General features: G+C 56.7%; 4 protein-coding genes across 4 annotated transcripts; 2 read left to right on the forward strand and 2 right to left on the reverse strand.

Moving 5' to 3' along the window:
- Positions 1–1,597: 1,597 nt before the first annotated feature.
- CGGC5_v005088 (putative FAD-dependent monooxygenase) lies at positions 1,598–3,405 on the forward strand (the record flags this gene model as incomplete). Its single annotated transcript, XM_032031903.1, has 4 exons — positions 1,598–2,005; positions 2,097–2,382; positions 2,686–3,000; positions 3,143–3,405. The coding sequence occupies 4 exons, from the start codon at positions 1,598–1,600 to the stop codon at positions 3,403–3,405; spliced, it is 1,272 nt and encodes a 423-aa protein (XP_031893550.1).
- A 546-nt stretch (positions 3,406–3,951) lies between these two features.
- Positions 3,952–5,194, reverse strand: CGGC5_v005089 (Satratoxin biosynthesis SC1 cluster protein 4; the record flags this gene model as incomplete). Its single annotated transcript, XM_032031914.1, has 4 exons — positions 3,952–4,263; positions 4,319–4,618; positions 4,672–4,931; positions 4,981–5,194. The coding sequence occupies 4 exons, from the start codon at positions 5,192–5,194 to the stop codon at positions 3,952–3,954; spliced, it is 1,086 nt and encodes a 361-aa protein (XP_031893545.1).
- Positions 5,195–8,228: 3,034 nt separating this feature from the next.
- On the forward strand, positions 8,229–10,210 carry CGGC5_v005090 (Thiamine pathway transporter THI73; the record flags this gene model as incomplete). Its single annotated transcript, XM_032031924.1, has 6 exons — positions 8,229–8,465; positions 8,569–8,677; positions 8,800–9,347; positions 9,401–9,594; positions 9,676–9,787; positions 9,893–10,210. 6 exons carry the CDS (start codon positions 8,229–8,231, stop codon positions 10,208–10,210), a joined length of 1,518 nt encoding a protein of 505 aa, XP_031893544.1.
- A 1,262-nt stretch (positions 10,211–11,472) lies between these two features.
- Positions 11,473–12,484, reverse strand: CGGC5_v005091 (Isoflavone reductase-like protein P3; the record flags this gene model as incomplete). The annotated part of the gene is made up of 2 exons (XM_032031936.1): positions 11,473–12,348; positions 12,452–12,484. 2 exons carry the CDS (start codon positions 12,482–12,484, stop codon positions 11,473–11,475), a joined length of 909 nt encoding a protein of 302 aa, XP_031893547.1.
- Between the last annotated feature and the right edge of the window lie 309 nt (positions 12,485–12,793).

Genomic DNA, 12,793 nt, shown 5'->3' on the forward strand with positions numbered 1-12,793 from the left:
GTCCAAGAAACGAACAGAGGAAGCTTCAATGTCATCCAATATCTCGGGTTTAAGAGGCTGGAATATGCTCAGGCCCTCGAAACCCAGGTCTGGCGTGGCGTAAAATGGGCCAATGGGTTGGCCTCAGAGGGCAGAGCGGCCTGTATGCCGGCAAGGCATCCCTTGTGAAGTTCAGGGACAGGAAAGGCACAAAGGGCTGGTGGTCTGGTAACGAATGCGACCATCTTTGGGAAATGTCGTTGACTGGCTGCGCGGTTGGTGCGCTACAAAGAGTCGACGACAGTGGAGTTTTCTGTTCTGTGTTTTTGCCTGGGTCACGGCATAGCGTTCCCGGAGAAGCATCCACTCGCGAAAATGCTTAGCCATGAATGGACTGGAGGGCAGGGCGGCGAGCTTGTGTGGCTCTGGGGGAGGAGAAATGGTAACTTGCAAGGAGGAGAAACCACCACACCAACACGAAATCCGACCACTTTTTTCTCTTCTTCGCCCTGTGGGCAGGGCTCCTCGGTGGAATTATGTACGGGCCCAGTTGCGAACTTTTGCTTTGGTTGTGCCTGCTACCTCCACCCCCTTTAGCCACTCTGAGATTAGCGGTCCTGGCTGGGCCAGCATCCCCTGGCTCGCTGAGCCAGACCGAAGGACGAAGGAGTGTGGTTTCGCAGCCACCTCTTCTGTCTGGACAACTCGATGCTTCTTCATGTGAGGCTTCTTTGGATGGACAATCGATGCCCAAAGTCAATTGGTTGTCATCGACAGACGTCAAAGACGGGTTGACAGATATCGATGCTGTCAGATCGTAGTGTGGTTGCGGCATCCCACCGCCGCGCTCTGTCGGTTGCACAGACCTCGAAATACGACAGAGATCCTTAGCCGACGAGACGCCCTCCGCTTCCCTCCCGCTCCCGCTCTGCCTTACCGGCGAAGTTACCACCTAGGGAGGTCGCTGAAGGAAATGGCGCCGGGAGGCTGCCGTAAGGGTCTCTAGGCCGCCAGCACCCGTCGACGGCGTCTCTTAGGTGGTGTGGACAGTGGCGCCGGGGAGGTGCTCCGCGATCCTCCCGTGCCAAGGGTCTCTGTCGCTAGGAGATCCTGGCCCTCAAAACCCCTGACATCAGGCGACTCTGCGTCCTCGTCCACTTGGGGTCCAGGGCATGGGAAGTGGGATTAGAGTTTTCGGTTCAACATTAGCAGCGGAGTGGTTCGATAAGTTGAGAAACGGGGCCCTCTATGGATAGACAGAGTGAAATTGGACGTCCACAAGCATCGGAAGTGCCATCTCAAGCACCGGAAGTGCCTACTGAGTGACTGAGTCCAACATAGCACAGCCAAGACAAGCAAGCTGAGCGCCAATTGCTAATACACGCCACTGGTAACATACATTACGACAACTGCAGTTCAGCATCAAGTTGTCATTGGTGCCGTTTTCCGCCATTGCGTTTCATTTGGCTGCTCGCCCTGTTGCTTACGCTTGCTACCGCTGCATCTGCACCGCACATCAAAAAGCAAAACGTCTTGGTCTGCCAGCCGAGTAACACACCCCCTACCATTAATCCATAATTCGTCAAACGCCGTTTTACCGAGACACAGAGCCACAGCCATGGCGGTCCAAGACACCTCAGCACAGCAAGGGCCCCTCCCCGTGATCATCATCGGCGCCGGCGTCAGCGGCCTGCTGCTCGCCCAGCACCTGCGCAAGACCGGCGTGCCCTTCCGCATCTTCGAGCGCGACACGGACCTCACCACTCGCGGTGTCGGCTGGGGCCTGACGCTGCACTGGTCGCTGCCCGCGCTGCGGTCCCTGCTGCCCGAGGACCTGGTCGCCCGCCTGCCCGAGGCCTACGTCGACCGCGCCGCCGTCGCGAGGGGCGAGGCCTCCGCGTTCCCCTTCTTCGACCTCAGCACCGGCGAGCTGAAGGGCGCAAGCCCCCGCGCGCCGGAGAGCCTGCGGATCAGGGTTACGAGGGAGAGGTTGCGTCGGCTTGTTGCGACCGGCATCGACATCCAGGTATGATTCGCGATTTTTACCTTTTTAGATTATGGGGCTCTCTGTGTTTTCTCCTCTCCGCGCCAGATCCTGATGTTGAGTTGCAATATAGTGGGGGAAGGGCTTCGCTAGCTACGAGGAAAAGGAGGACTCCGTCATCGTGTCCTTCGAGGACGGCTCAACGTGCGCCGGTCGCGTGCTAGTCGCATGCGACGGAGGCGCATCCCGAGTGCGGACGCAGCTTTTCCCGGATCACCATCAGAGGCACCGGATCCCGGTCCGGGTTCTTGGCCTGAAGGTGTTTCTGTCCCCCGAAGAGATGGAGCCGATCCGGAAGCTTGATCCTTTCTTCCTGCAAGGGACGTCGTCTCAGAACGACACTTTTCTGTATCTTAGCAGTGAGTACACTTTCTTTGTCAATCTTTTCTCATCCAACGTTGCATTCGATTTCTCTCTCCCCTCTCCTTGGCTTCTGATTCCCCGACGATGGTGAGGGACGATGATCCGAGATCAACCGTATCGCCGAGGCAGGGTTGTCCCTGACCGTGGGCGCAAATCCCCAGCGCGCTATCGAAGGGCGGAGAAAACCTTGATCTCGAGCTATGCCCAATTCCTCATCCACCCCCCCTAGCATCGTCCTTCTGGATGCGCGCGGCATGGGAAAAGACTAACACAAACTTTGTGCGTTCGTTCTTCCGCAGTGCTCGACGCCCCCGGCAACAATGATGACAGCGCGGACAAGTACAGCTGCCAGATGTGCATCTCGTGGCCGGATCGTCCGGGCTTCTTGGGCAAGCCGGAGCCGACGGGATTTCCGGAGACCAACGGCGGCAGACTCGATCTCATCAGGTCGTTCGCCAGCGGCTGGTCGGAGCCGTTTCGCTCCCTTGCACTCGGCATTCCTGCTGACACCGACGTGAAACAACTCGGCCTCTTCGACTATCCTCCACCAAAGGGCCTTCGTTCATCAGGACGCGCGGTGTTGATGGGGGACGCTTTCCACGCCATGGCAATGTGTAAGTCGCCGCCCCTATAGCATTGAAACTTTCATGTTTTTGGCTTCCATCCCCCTTATTACCCGATGGGTTTCTCCGTAGGATCCCTCGGGAGAAGGGTTCGTCTCAAATTAACGATGATGATGGCTGACGGCACGCACAGACAGAGGCGAGGGTGCGAACCACGCCATCCTCGACGTCCTGGATTTCGCAGAGGCCGTGGGCCCGAAATTGGGCAGCGGCGCCGGCTTCCCGGAGCTCAGGGCGGCCATGGACGTCTACGAAGATGCCGTCGTCGCCAGGGCGCGGCCCGGCGTGCTGGCGTCGCGGCGGGCCTGTCTGGACGCGCACGACTGGCCCAAGATTAGCCCTACGAGCCCGCTCCTCAGCAAGCGGGAGATGAAGCTTCACTTTGATGAAGAGTAAGATAAATTCAGGATAGACTCAGGATACCACTTTAGATTAATAGACGTGCATCGCCGTGGCCATCGCGTACACCGCATTCTGGGGAATTGAGAGTGGGAAAGATTTGCATTGCTCATCGTTCGACTCCCCATATGTTCCTCGTGAAGTGGGATCTGGAGGGGGATTGAATCATGAGCATGAGCCACGTAATTGTGCCCCAGTTGGCTGGTGGAGAGCGATCAGCAGCCCGTGCAGGCCATGTCCCCTATTTTTACTGCTCATGATTTCCGATCGAGAGTCGCATTCGCTGACGGGAAGATGGTGATACTGAGGATTCCCTCGTCTAGATCCAACTCTGGGGTCGGACTTTGGAGTCCCCCCGATGGGAAGTGATCGCTCACAAAAATTGAAACTCGTGATGATGATGGTAAAATGGCCCCCGAACGCCTGTTTGTAGATCTATCGATGTCTCGATTCTTGTTCTAATACCCTTACACATTATCATGTACATCTTTTATGTTTTGTGCCGTAGCCGCTGTGTCAACCGTAAAATCATTCCGTCCAAACTCAAACCGAATCTTTCGAATCCCTCCTCCGTGTGGACCCTTTGCCTTGTACTCTGTCGTCGACCTGGACGCTGTACGTGACGGACTTCATAATGTTGCCGGGGAGGATGTTCTCCTCGCTGCCGTTGTCGCCCTTGCTGTGGTTCGCCGAGGCGAAGACGCTCTTGTCGTGGTTCATGTCGCTGAGCTTGTACCGCTCGGCGTGCTTCATCCCGCTGCGGCCGTGGGAGGAGCCGCCAGAGTACTTCGAGCGGTAGTCTTTCGCCTTCTTCATGCACACGGGCGCGAGGAAGGGGAGCGAGGAGACGATGTTCTGTGCCGCTCGTTAGCATCATGAGATGAACAGCCGGGGCTTGGCAATTGCTTACACCAACGTTGAACTCGATGGTTCCCCACAAAACCAGCATTGTTGAGTTTCCGTCGCCAAACTGGATGCGGTTGATTTCGAGGTAGCGAAGAATCGAGCAGAGCGTCGTGAAGAGGCCTAGCAGGAAAATGGCGATGAGACCGACCTTCTTCTCCAAGCGGATGTTGAGCTTGAGAAGCACCGGGATGGGGAGGAGGGCCACGACAACGTCAGAGACGATGGTGACCACTGCGTACGCGGTGAAAGACGGGCCTGGCGCTAAACATGTGCCAGGGAGTGTCGGGTTCCATGACCTGGCAACCTGAGAGGGGAAAGTTAATAATGTGTAATCATAGTGGTATAGAACCCTCTTACAGGAGTGCATGCAAAAACAAGGGAAAATGCGCATCCCAAGTGGGCGATAAACACGATGATGATGGTCATCCAGACTACCCTTCGGTAGCTCTTCTGATCGGTGCCTTTGAGCAGGCGCAGGTAACTGATCAAGAGCGCAATCTTGAAGAAGCTGATCCCAATCTGGTAGATGGGGCGGCCGGCAAAGTTGATGCGTGTGTACTGAATCAAGTTCGCTTTGGGACGGAGCTTGATGGGCAAACCGAGACCATATCTCGTTTCTGTAATCGTCAGAAGATGTTTATGAGGATGACAGCTGTGTGTACTTACGACCGATGGTAAGACCAGAGTAAGCGAGAGCAAAAACCACCGAAAGCAGAGACATCCAGTCATCCGAAGCCAGACCTCTGGCGGTGTGCCGAATGTACAGTCGAGACCCCACGATGAGGACGGACAGCACCGACAAGACGGTGCAGATGGCGATGATGGTCGGCCATTGCGAGATGGCCTCGACCTCGGGAGTGGCGTTCAATACCCAGCCCATGGTGTAATGTGCTGCGGGTAGCTGCCGTTTGTGACCCAGTAGACTAAACCGATGGGAAAGAAGAGCCGCACACGTTTGTGGCTTCAAGACATGAACAAACTTTACAAGACAACAACCAACACGCGCGAGGAAATCAGCGAAGGGACCAGAGGTGAATAAATCAAGCCAACAAGTAAGGGGACTTTGAAGGAGGCGCCGGCCGACTGGTAAAGAAGAAGCCTAGCCTGCAGATTTGGGAAGCAAGGGACAAACAATGGTGGAGAGGCCGAAGAACCGTTCAGCTCCACGAGGGCGTTGAATCGACGAGGACTAGGGGGAGCCGCTTTAATCTTTATTACCTATGGCCCTGCTCCTTTCTGTGTGCTGCTGGCTGGGAGATCACCTTATCCACCGCGAATAAGGCAGCTGGGCCAGTGACAAGTGTTGCTTTTGGTGTCTTCCCGCTCGACCTTTCCGCAGTTTCGGTAAGCCCCTTTGCAAGTCTGCTACCGACTGGGTCACGACATTTTAGATGGAGGAGGGGGTGGTGGTCGATGACGGGGTAAGGTAGGGGACCTAGGGGAGAGATGGAGGGATCTTTTGGGCCGTGGGAGTGATTTGATCTGGCGTGGGAGGCACATCGCAGCTGAGGGGTGCCTTGCCAAAGGAAAAGCCCGATCCTCAAATGTCTCAACTATCGCAAGGATGCATCTTTCACGCCAATTCCGAACAATTTGATAGGGTTTTGCCAGGCCGCGGGAGTCGTGCGCGGCCAAGACTGGCATGGCCTTGCATGGCCAATGAACGGGCCCGCACCGCATATTCACGGAGCGCGGAGGAAATCAGCGATGCCACTCCGGGTGGATTCGCTGTTCTCTAACCTCTGCGAGGTGACATTGGAAAAGCCGAGAAGCCTGGGTGCTTATTTGGGGGATCAACGAGGTCCCCGCCGCGAATGCACAGGTGCATCGCTTCTCTACGGCGGTGGTGGTCTCTGGCTGAGGCAAATCGGGGCAGGGTGCGTGTGTAAACTGGGCATCCTCCGCCAAGAAAAACACGCATGTCTCGTTTCCGAACCTTTGCTTCTTCCTTCGCTTCTCAAGCTTCCACGGTTTCCATTATGCCGTCCGGAGTGCCATCCGAAGGGGCAGGAGGCCGGGATGACAAAAGAACATTAAGCTATCGCTTTCGGTCCCTGGAGAGGGATGGTGCAACAAGCTACGGCGGCGCATGAACATGGGTCGTCGCTGTTTAAGCTGCATCTGGGAATGGAAACGTTGGAAGCTAAAGATGGCGGCCGACAAAAAAAAGTGACCGCACACCACCTCCGAATTCCCCAAAGAAGATTTGAGTGGTCAATTGCGGCGAGAGAAGGGAAATGGAGTGGGAGGGACGGGAAGAGACGAGCGGACGGTATCTGTCAAACCCGTCAAAACGGTGCGTCTATTGCTGTGCCGCCTCTTCGCTTCAAGGCAAGGCGAGGCGAAAGTTTCTGCTCGACACAATGTCGTGCGAACCTCTGACCCGGGCAGAAGATTAATATCGTTCGACAGCAGAAGCGTAAATTTGACACTTTGGCATGTCCAGCAAATACCGCGCTGCCCGTCCACGCTCCTTGAAGCCCGCCTTGCTGTTATTAAAAAAGGCGCCCCCAACAATAACGTGGTCGGTCGCACTGCCCCCGCCCAGAGAACACGGTTCCGAAGCACTTTATCTCTCATTTTTTGTGGTTTACAGAGTCCTGAAATTCTGCGTCATGACTCTTGTTCAGGACCAGCTGGTGGGCTCAGTACCCGTTTGCTGTTTCTCAGGTGGACGTTCTTTTAACAACGCCGCCACATTACGGACCTCGTTCCGGTGGATGGGGAGATAAGAATCAGCAGAGAGCGCCACCATCAGCCTGGATCCCCGCGCGCGCCCTCTGGAGAGCGGGCCGGTCTGGCGAGATGGGAGCAGATGGCTTTGGCTTTGGCTTTGGGACTCGATCATAGGCTCACCTGCGATGCGGCCGGATATGAATGGGACTGCTTTCAATGGGGCCCTCGACGGGGATGCTGGCAACGGCGGCCACTGGTCTCTTGTTCCCACCGTTTCTGCGCCTTCACCTGGATCCAGTCCTCAGCTGAGGATGCATCATTCACCTTGTCACTGGTCTCATCCTATCCGTCCGTAGACGGCGATGCTCGGCTCTCGAACTGGAGGTCCAGGTTGCGTGCATCGGTGGCCAGGAGGGGGTGTGAGGTGAGCTCGTTGGCGAGAGTGACGAGGCGAGGGTCGGCCCTGGTCGACAAAAAGCTATCCAGGGTCCCCCCCTCGTAACCCTGCAATCCCCTCCCCTCCCCCCGACCGCGCAAACCTTGCAAAATGCAGGCGGGGATCGGGGAGCTGCGCCGTACGGCACTACGAGCTCCCAGGTAGCTTAGAGGCTTGGCTTGAGAGGTACAGGATGGGTTACATTAAAAGGAAATGTTGAAAAATGCTGCACCACGAGGGGGCGGATGTAGTAGAGAGCACTTGCTCGCAGCTTGGTGTGAGGTGCATCTTCCAAGCAGCTCCAACAAGAACCACAACGCCGTGCTTCTGGGCCCTCCTCGAACCAGAATCGGAACCAGATTCATAATTGAATGGGAACATCACCTTGCCCGACGTAAACAGGGGTAGCAGTTACACTTGCAGGATTAATCAGAGCGGTCGAATCAGCTCTTGGCCTCCCTCGTTGCTTCTTCCTCCCTCTCTTCATTACTACCATCCCATCCCATCCCTTCTCGGCCGACAGCGTTTTATTTTCCTCGTCGTCGCTTTTCTTTCTTCTTCATCTGACACCTCTTTTATTTTCGCTGATCAGCAAAACTCTAAGTGTTCAGCAGCTCCGCAGCGGAAGCCTGTGCGCCCTCCTCGTCGATCACAGACATCGTGCTTTTGGGTCGTACCGGGCTTGTAATTCCAGGGCGTCACGTCACACTCGTCCACTTTGCGCTTGCATATTGCTTTCTTCTTTAATTCACTTTAGTTTTTAACCTCTTTCTCGAAAACACCCTAGTTCCAGACACGCGCCATGTCCATGGACGAGAAGAACCCCAAGGACCTCGTGAGCTCGGCTGCGTCCGGCCACGATGGCTCGTCCTCCGGCTCCGTCGACGCGGCCTGGAAGTTCCTCAACGACCACCGCGAGGCCGGCGGCGACACCAGCTCGGTCGACATCAATGCGCTCCGCCGCAAGATTGACTGGCACATCGTGCCTCTCATGTTCGGATGCTACACGATGCAGTTCCTGGACAAGGTCATCCTCAACGTGCGTCTCGCCCCCTTATTCAGCTTGGACTGCCCGGGCGCTTGCTTCTGCGGTCCAGCCGTATCTCCTGAGAGTAAAACAGTAATCTGATGAGTGACAACAGTACGCGGCCGTGATGGGTCTTAACAAGGACCTCAAGCTGGTCGGAAACGACTTCTCCAACATTGCCACGTTCCTCTTCGTGGGTTTGTTGTGCTTCGAGATTCCAAACAGTATGTTTCCCATTGGGCCCTCCCCGGCCTCGCTTGAGGAAGAAGAAAAGCGAAGCGCTGGTCTCGTGGACGAGAGGCTTCGGAAAAGCAAAGAGGGATGCACTGACACCCACACCCCGCAGTCTACTTCCTCCAGATGGTTCCCGCCGCCAAATGGCTGGGCATCAACGTGATCCTCTGGGGCACCGCGACCGCCTGCGGTGCCGCCGCGCACAACTACACCTCCCTGCTCGTCTCGCGTGTCTTCCTGGGAATCTTTGAGGCGACCATCGGCCCGTCCCTTATGCTTATCAGCTCCCAGTGGTACACCAAGTCCGAGCAGGCCCCGCGCTTCTCCTTCTGGTACCTGGGCCTCGGCCTCGGCCAGATCCTGGGCGGCGCCATCTCCTACGGCTTCCAGCACGTCGCCCCCGGCGCTGGCCTCGCGGGCTGGCGCATCATGTTCGTCGTCCTCGGCTGCGTCACCGTCACCATCGGCCTGACCACCTTCTTCTTCGTCCCGGACACCCCGATGAAGGCCCGCTGGCTGAGCGACACCGAGAAGGTCGCCCTGCTGAAGCATGTCAGCGTCAACCAGACCGGCATCGAGAGCCGCAAGTTCCGTCCCAAGCAGATCCTCGAGGCGCTCATGGATCCTCAGATGTACCTGATGACCATTGCCGTTGTCCTCGTGCGTACCGCGAACCCCCTAACAGCTTTCTAGCCTCGCTAACAACCCCGCAGCTTTCCGTCTCCAGCGGTGTCGTCACCACCTACTCTGCCACTCTTATCCGCAACCTGGGCTACGACTCCAAGCACGCCGCCTTGATGAACATGCCCTCCGGTGTTGTGAGCATCTTCTTCACGCTCCTCGTCGGATACGGTATTCGCTACCAGTCGAACCGCTGGGCCTGGATCGTCGCCTGCATCATCCCAGCGTAAGTCACAAACAAAATCGTTCGAGAGGAGAGAACGGAACGGTAGAAATAAGAAAACACCTTGCTAATTTTGTGCTCCAGCATCATCGGTGGCGCTCTGATGTCCTTCCTCCCCGTGAGCAACCGCGCCGGCTGCCTCGCGGGCATCTACCTCGTCAACGCCGTCGTCGCTCCGTTGACTGTGTTCTACGCCGTAAGTAGCCTAGCCCCTCCTCGTCCCCTACACACGCGAAGTTTTGGAGTGAGACACGGAAGATGAAGAAAAGAAGAAGTGTGTCTAACGGGAAAAATTCTTCAGTGGACCGCCGCCAACTTTGGTGGCGCAACCAAGCGCGCCTTCGCCGCCGCCATCGTCAGCGGATCCTTCTCCCTCGGCAACATTATCGGCCCGCAGACCTTCCAGGCCCGCGACGCCCCCGACTACCGCCCGGCCAAGATCGCCGTCATGGGCACCCAGGCCGGCTGCGCCGTCGTCACGCTGGCCCTGTACGCCTACTACCGCTGGGAGAACAAGAGACGCGGGGCCAAGCAGCAGTCCGAGGACGCCTTCATGGCCCCCGAGGTCTGGGCCTCGATGACTGATAAGGAGAACAAGCAGTTCCGCTACAGCTACTAGACCCGGACTATCGATACCCGGAAGGTGGAAGCGCAAGCGCAGGTTCGGAACAAGCCCCGAATCACCAACAGTATTGCTTACCTTATAGAATGTATATAAAAATGTTCCAGGGCAAAGACCTCTTTTTTTACCCTCTTTCACCCCAACTTGTACATTACAACAGACATGTTAAAACCTGGTTACTGACCAATGAGACGGCGTGGGTGCCGACGAGACCGTTGAGCGTCCGTGGGCGCACGGTTTCACGAGAGGGACTTTGTGTGGCGGGGTATTTGCCAACCTGCGCTGCCTGCCCTCGACTAGATATTCCTATTTTAAACTTCCATGCCACGTAGGCTCGCCAGCGGCCCTGTAGGACTGGTTCTGAACGGGCCCGTTGTCGGCTCCGTGGAGCGGCAAAACAGAGAAATCCAAGAAAGCGTTTCTGACTAGTTGAGTGTTGCTGCCGTGCTTGAGTTTGTTCGAACTTCGGCCCAAGTTTGGATGAGGGTTGGTGCCAACTCGGGACATGAACCCGATGGCGTTGTTGATCCCCGGCTTAGGGGCCGTAGTCTGTTCGGGCCTTGCATCGTTGGGCTCGTGCCGTCATCGATCATCATCTCGTTTTCTTGTCGGGCCGTATCCGTCTGTGGGAATCGCCATCAGCTCCCAAAGAGTGACTGGTCGCGACCGTTGGGTTTCTCATCTTGATCTTGCCATCGTCATTGGCGATTTGCGCAGGGCTGTTGTCAAAGCTCTTGCTGCATCTCGTTCTCGTCTGGTCCTGTTGTTGGTTCCGTCCGTCCGTTCTGTCGATGGGCGCCAACGAGTTCATTACTCATTTAAGCTTCATCGTAGGCACCGTGCCATGTCCTATTCCGGCAATTCGGGAGACGCCGCCCACATCCCGGACCAGGGGAGGGCCAGTGGATAGCCGGCGGCCGTGGGCAACTCTAATTGTCCGTCTCTAGGAGGGTCTTTAGAGCATCAGACTAACGGTCTAGAGGCCTTTAGGCAGAGCTGTAGCGCTGGCTTGGCGTTTTTTGGCGTAACGACTTATGTCCGCTTTGAGGCAATAGTGCCGCGGGTTTACAAAATTTTCCAGGCTCATGGAACCTCCCGTCGGATCTTTACAGACCTCTTTGAGTTTCAGCCGTTCTCAATTGGTTTCTATGAATACTAGTCGCTATTACACGTTTCTTTGCTAGTTTTGACCGACATTCTGCTGTGCTTAACGACGTAAGGCACGCGCATAACGTTGCTTTCCATTGGCGGCCCCAGTTTCAGTTGGCCAAGGATCTGACGAGCTCCTTGAACTGTTTCTCGGTGATGCTCTCGACACCGAGCAACTCATTGGCGGCTTTGGTGTCGGACGTAAGCTGTAGCTCCGAGTCGAAGACGAATCTCAAAACTATGTCTCCCACAACAGACATGTCAAAGACGCCCGAAACAAGCTTCTTGACGCCTCGCTCGTAACGCTCCTTGGTGTTGACATGGACAATCTCAAGTTCGAGGTCGGGCAGGGCCTCCTTGACGAGCTGCAGGATGCGGTTTTGAGTCAGGCTGATGACCTCGATCGTGTAGATCTGATTCTTGGTCTCTTCGGGGTGCCTGAGCGCGCCCGCAACCGCGTCGCCGAATGCCTTTCGCGTGGTGAGGCCGAAGGGGATGCCGCCGCCGTCGTGGATGAAGAACTTGCGCTCTGGGATGCTCATGCCCTCCTCAAAAGTCATGATCCATTCGATCCATGGTCCTCCCAAGATGGACGTGTACTCGATGCGGCCCTCTGCGGCGGCTTTCTGAAGTGTGTTGTCCACCTTGATCTTGCTCGCGGAGAGAGGGACGGAGTGGGCGGCCGGCTGCCGGTGATCTGAGCCAAACTCTGAGGGAATGAAGCGCCTTACGCCCGCAGCGATGGCGGCGTCGAGAATGCGCAGAAGTAAGGCTTCCAGATGGCCTGGCAGAGTACAGACGACGGCGTCGAAGCCTCGAAAGGCTGCGGTCAGGCTCTCTAGGGACTCGTAGTCGGCTTCAGCGGCCTTGGCGCCCGTAGGGATCTTGCCTCGTGTGTCTCGGGAGTCTCGGGTAACGACGGCAACGTCGAAGATGCCGGCGGCAACCAACTGCTGGACGATGACATGGCCGAGGTCGCCCGTTCCCTATTTTAGTCGCCACGTGCGGGCCACTGGTCAATGCTGGAGTCCGGAGGGGAAGGTAAGGGGGAGCAAGGTGAGGGGAGGGGGGACAGGGCTATGTACTTACACCGATGACGGCTATCTTTTTAAGGGCAGCCATTATTATTCTGCCGTGTGTGCGAGGTGAGGAGTAACTGGTGTCTCAGAAAGCGAAATCTTCAGCGGGATGTCTGTCTCGTCGGTGTGCCCTCCCTCGATCTACAGTCAAGGCGTTCGAGCTGTCTCTCTCTCTCGACTGTATATCGCGACATCTAACCCTCCGGTGGACTCTTATATCACCGGCGGCGTGCCCGGGGCTCTTCAAACTGCTATTCATAAGCTCCGTGGTGCTCAACGGCCCTCCTACCGGCTCGCCGGCGGATTGACAGCAGACTCGGCGTCCGGAGCCCCCGCCCCGGCGCCTCAGGAC

This window comes from Colletotrichum fructicola (assembly GCF_000319635.2).
Source record: "Colletotrichum fructicola Nara gc5 chromosome Unknown KSG_Nara_v1_contig03, whole genome shotgun sequence".
NCBI lineage: Eukaryota > Fungi > Ascomycota > Sordariomycetes > Glomerellales > Glomerellaceae > Colletotrichum > Colletotrichum fructicola.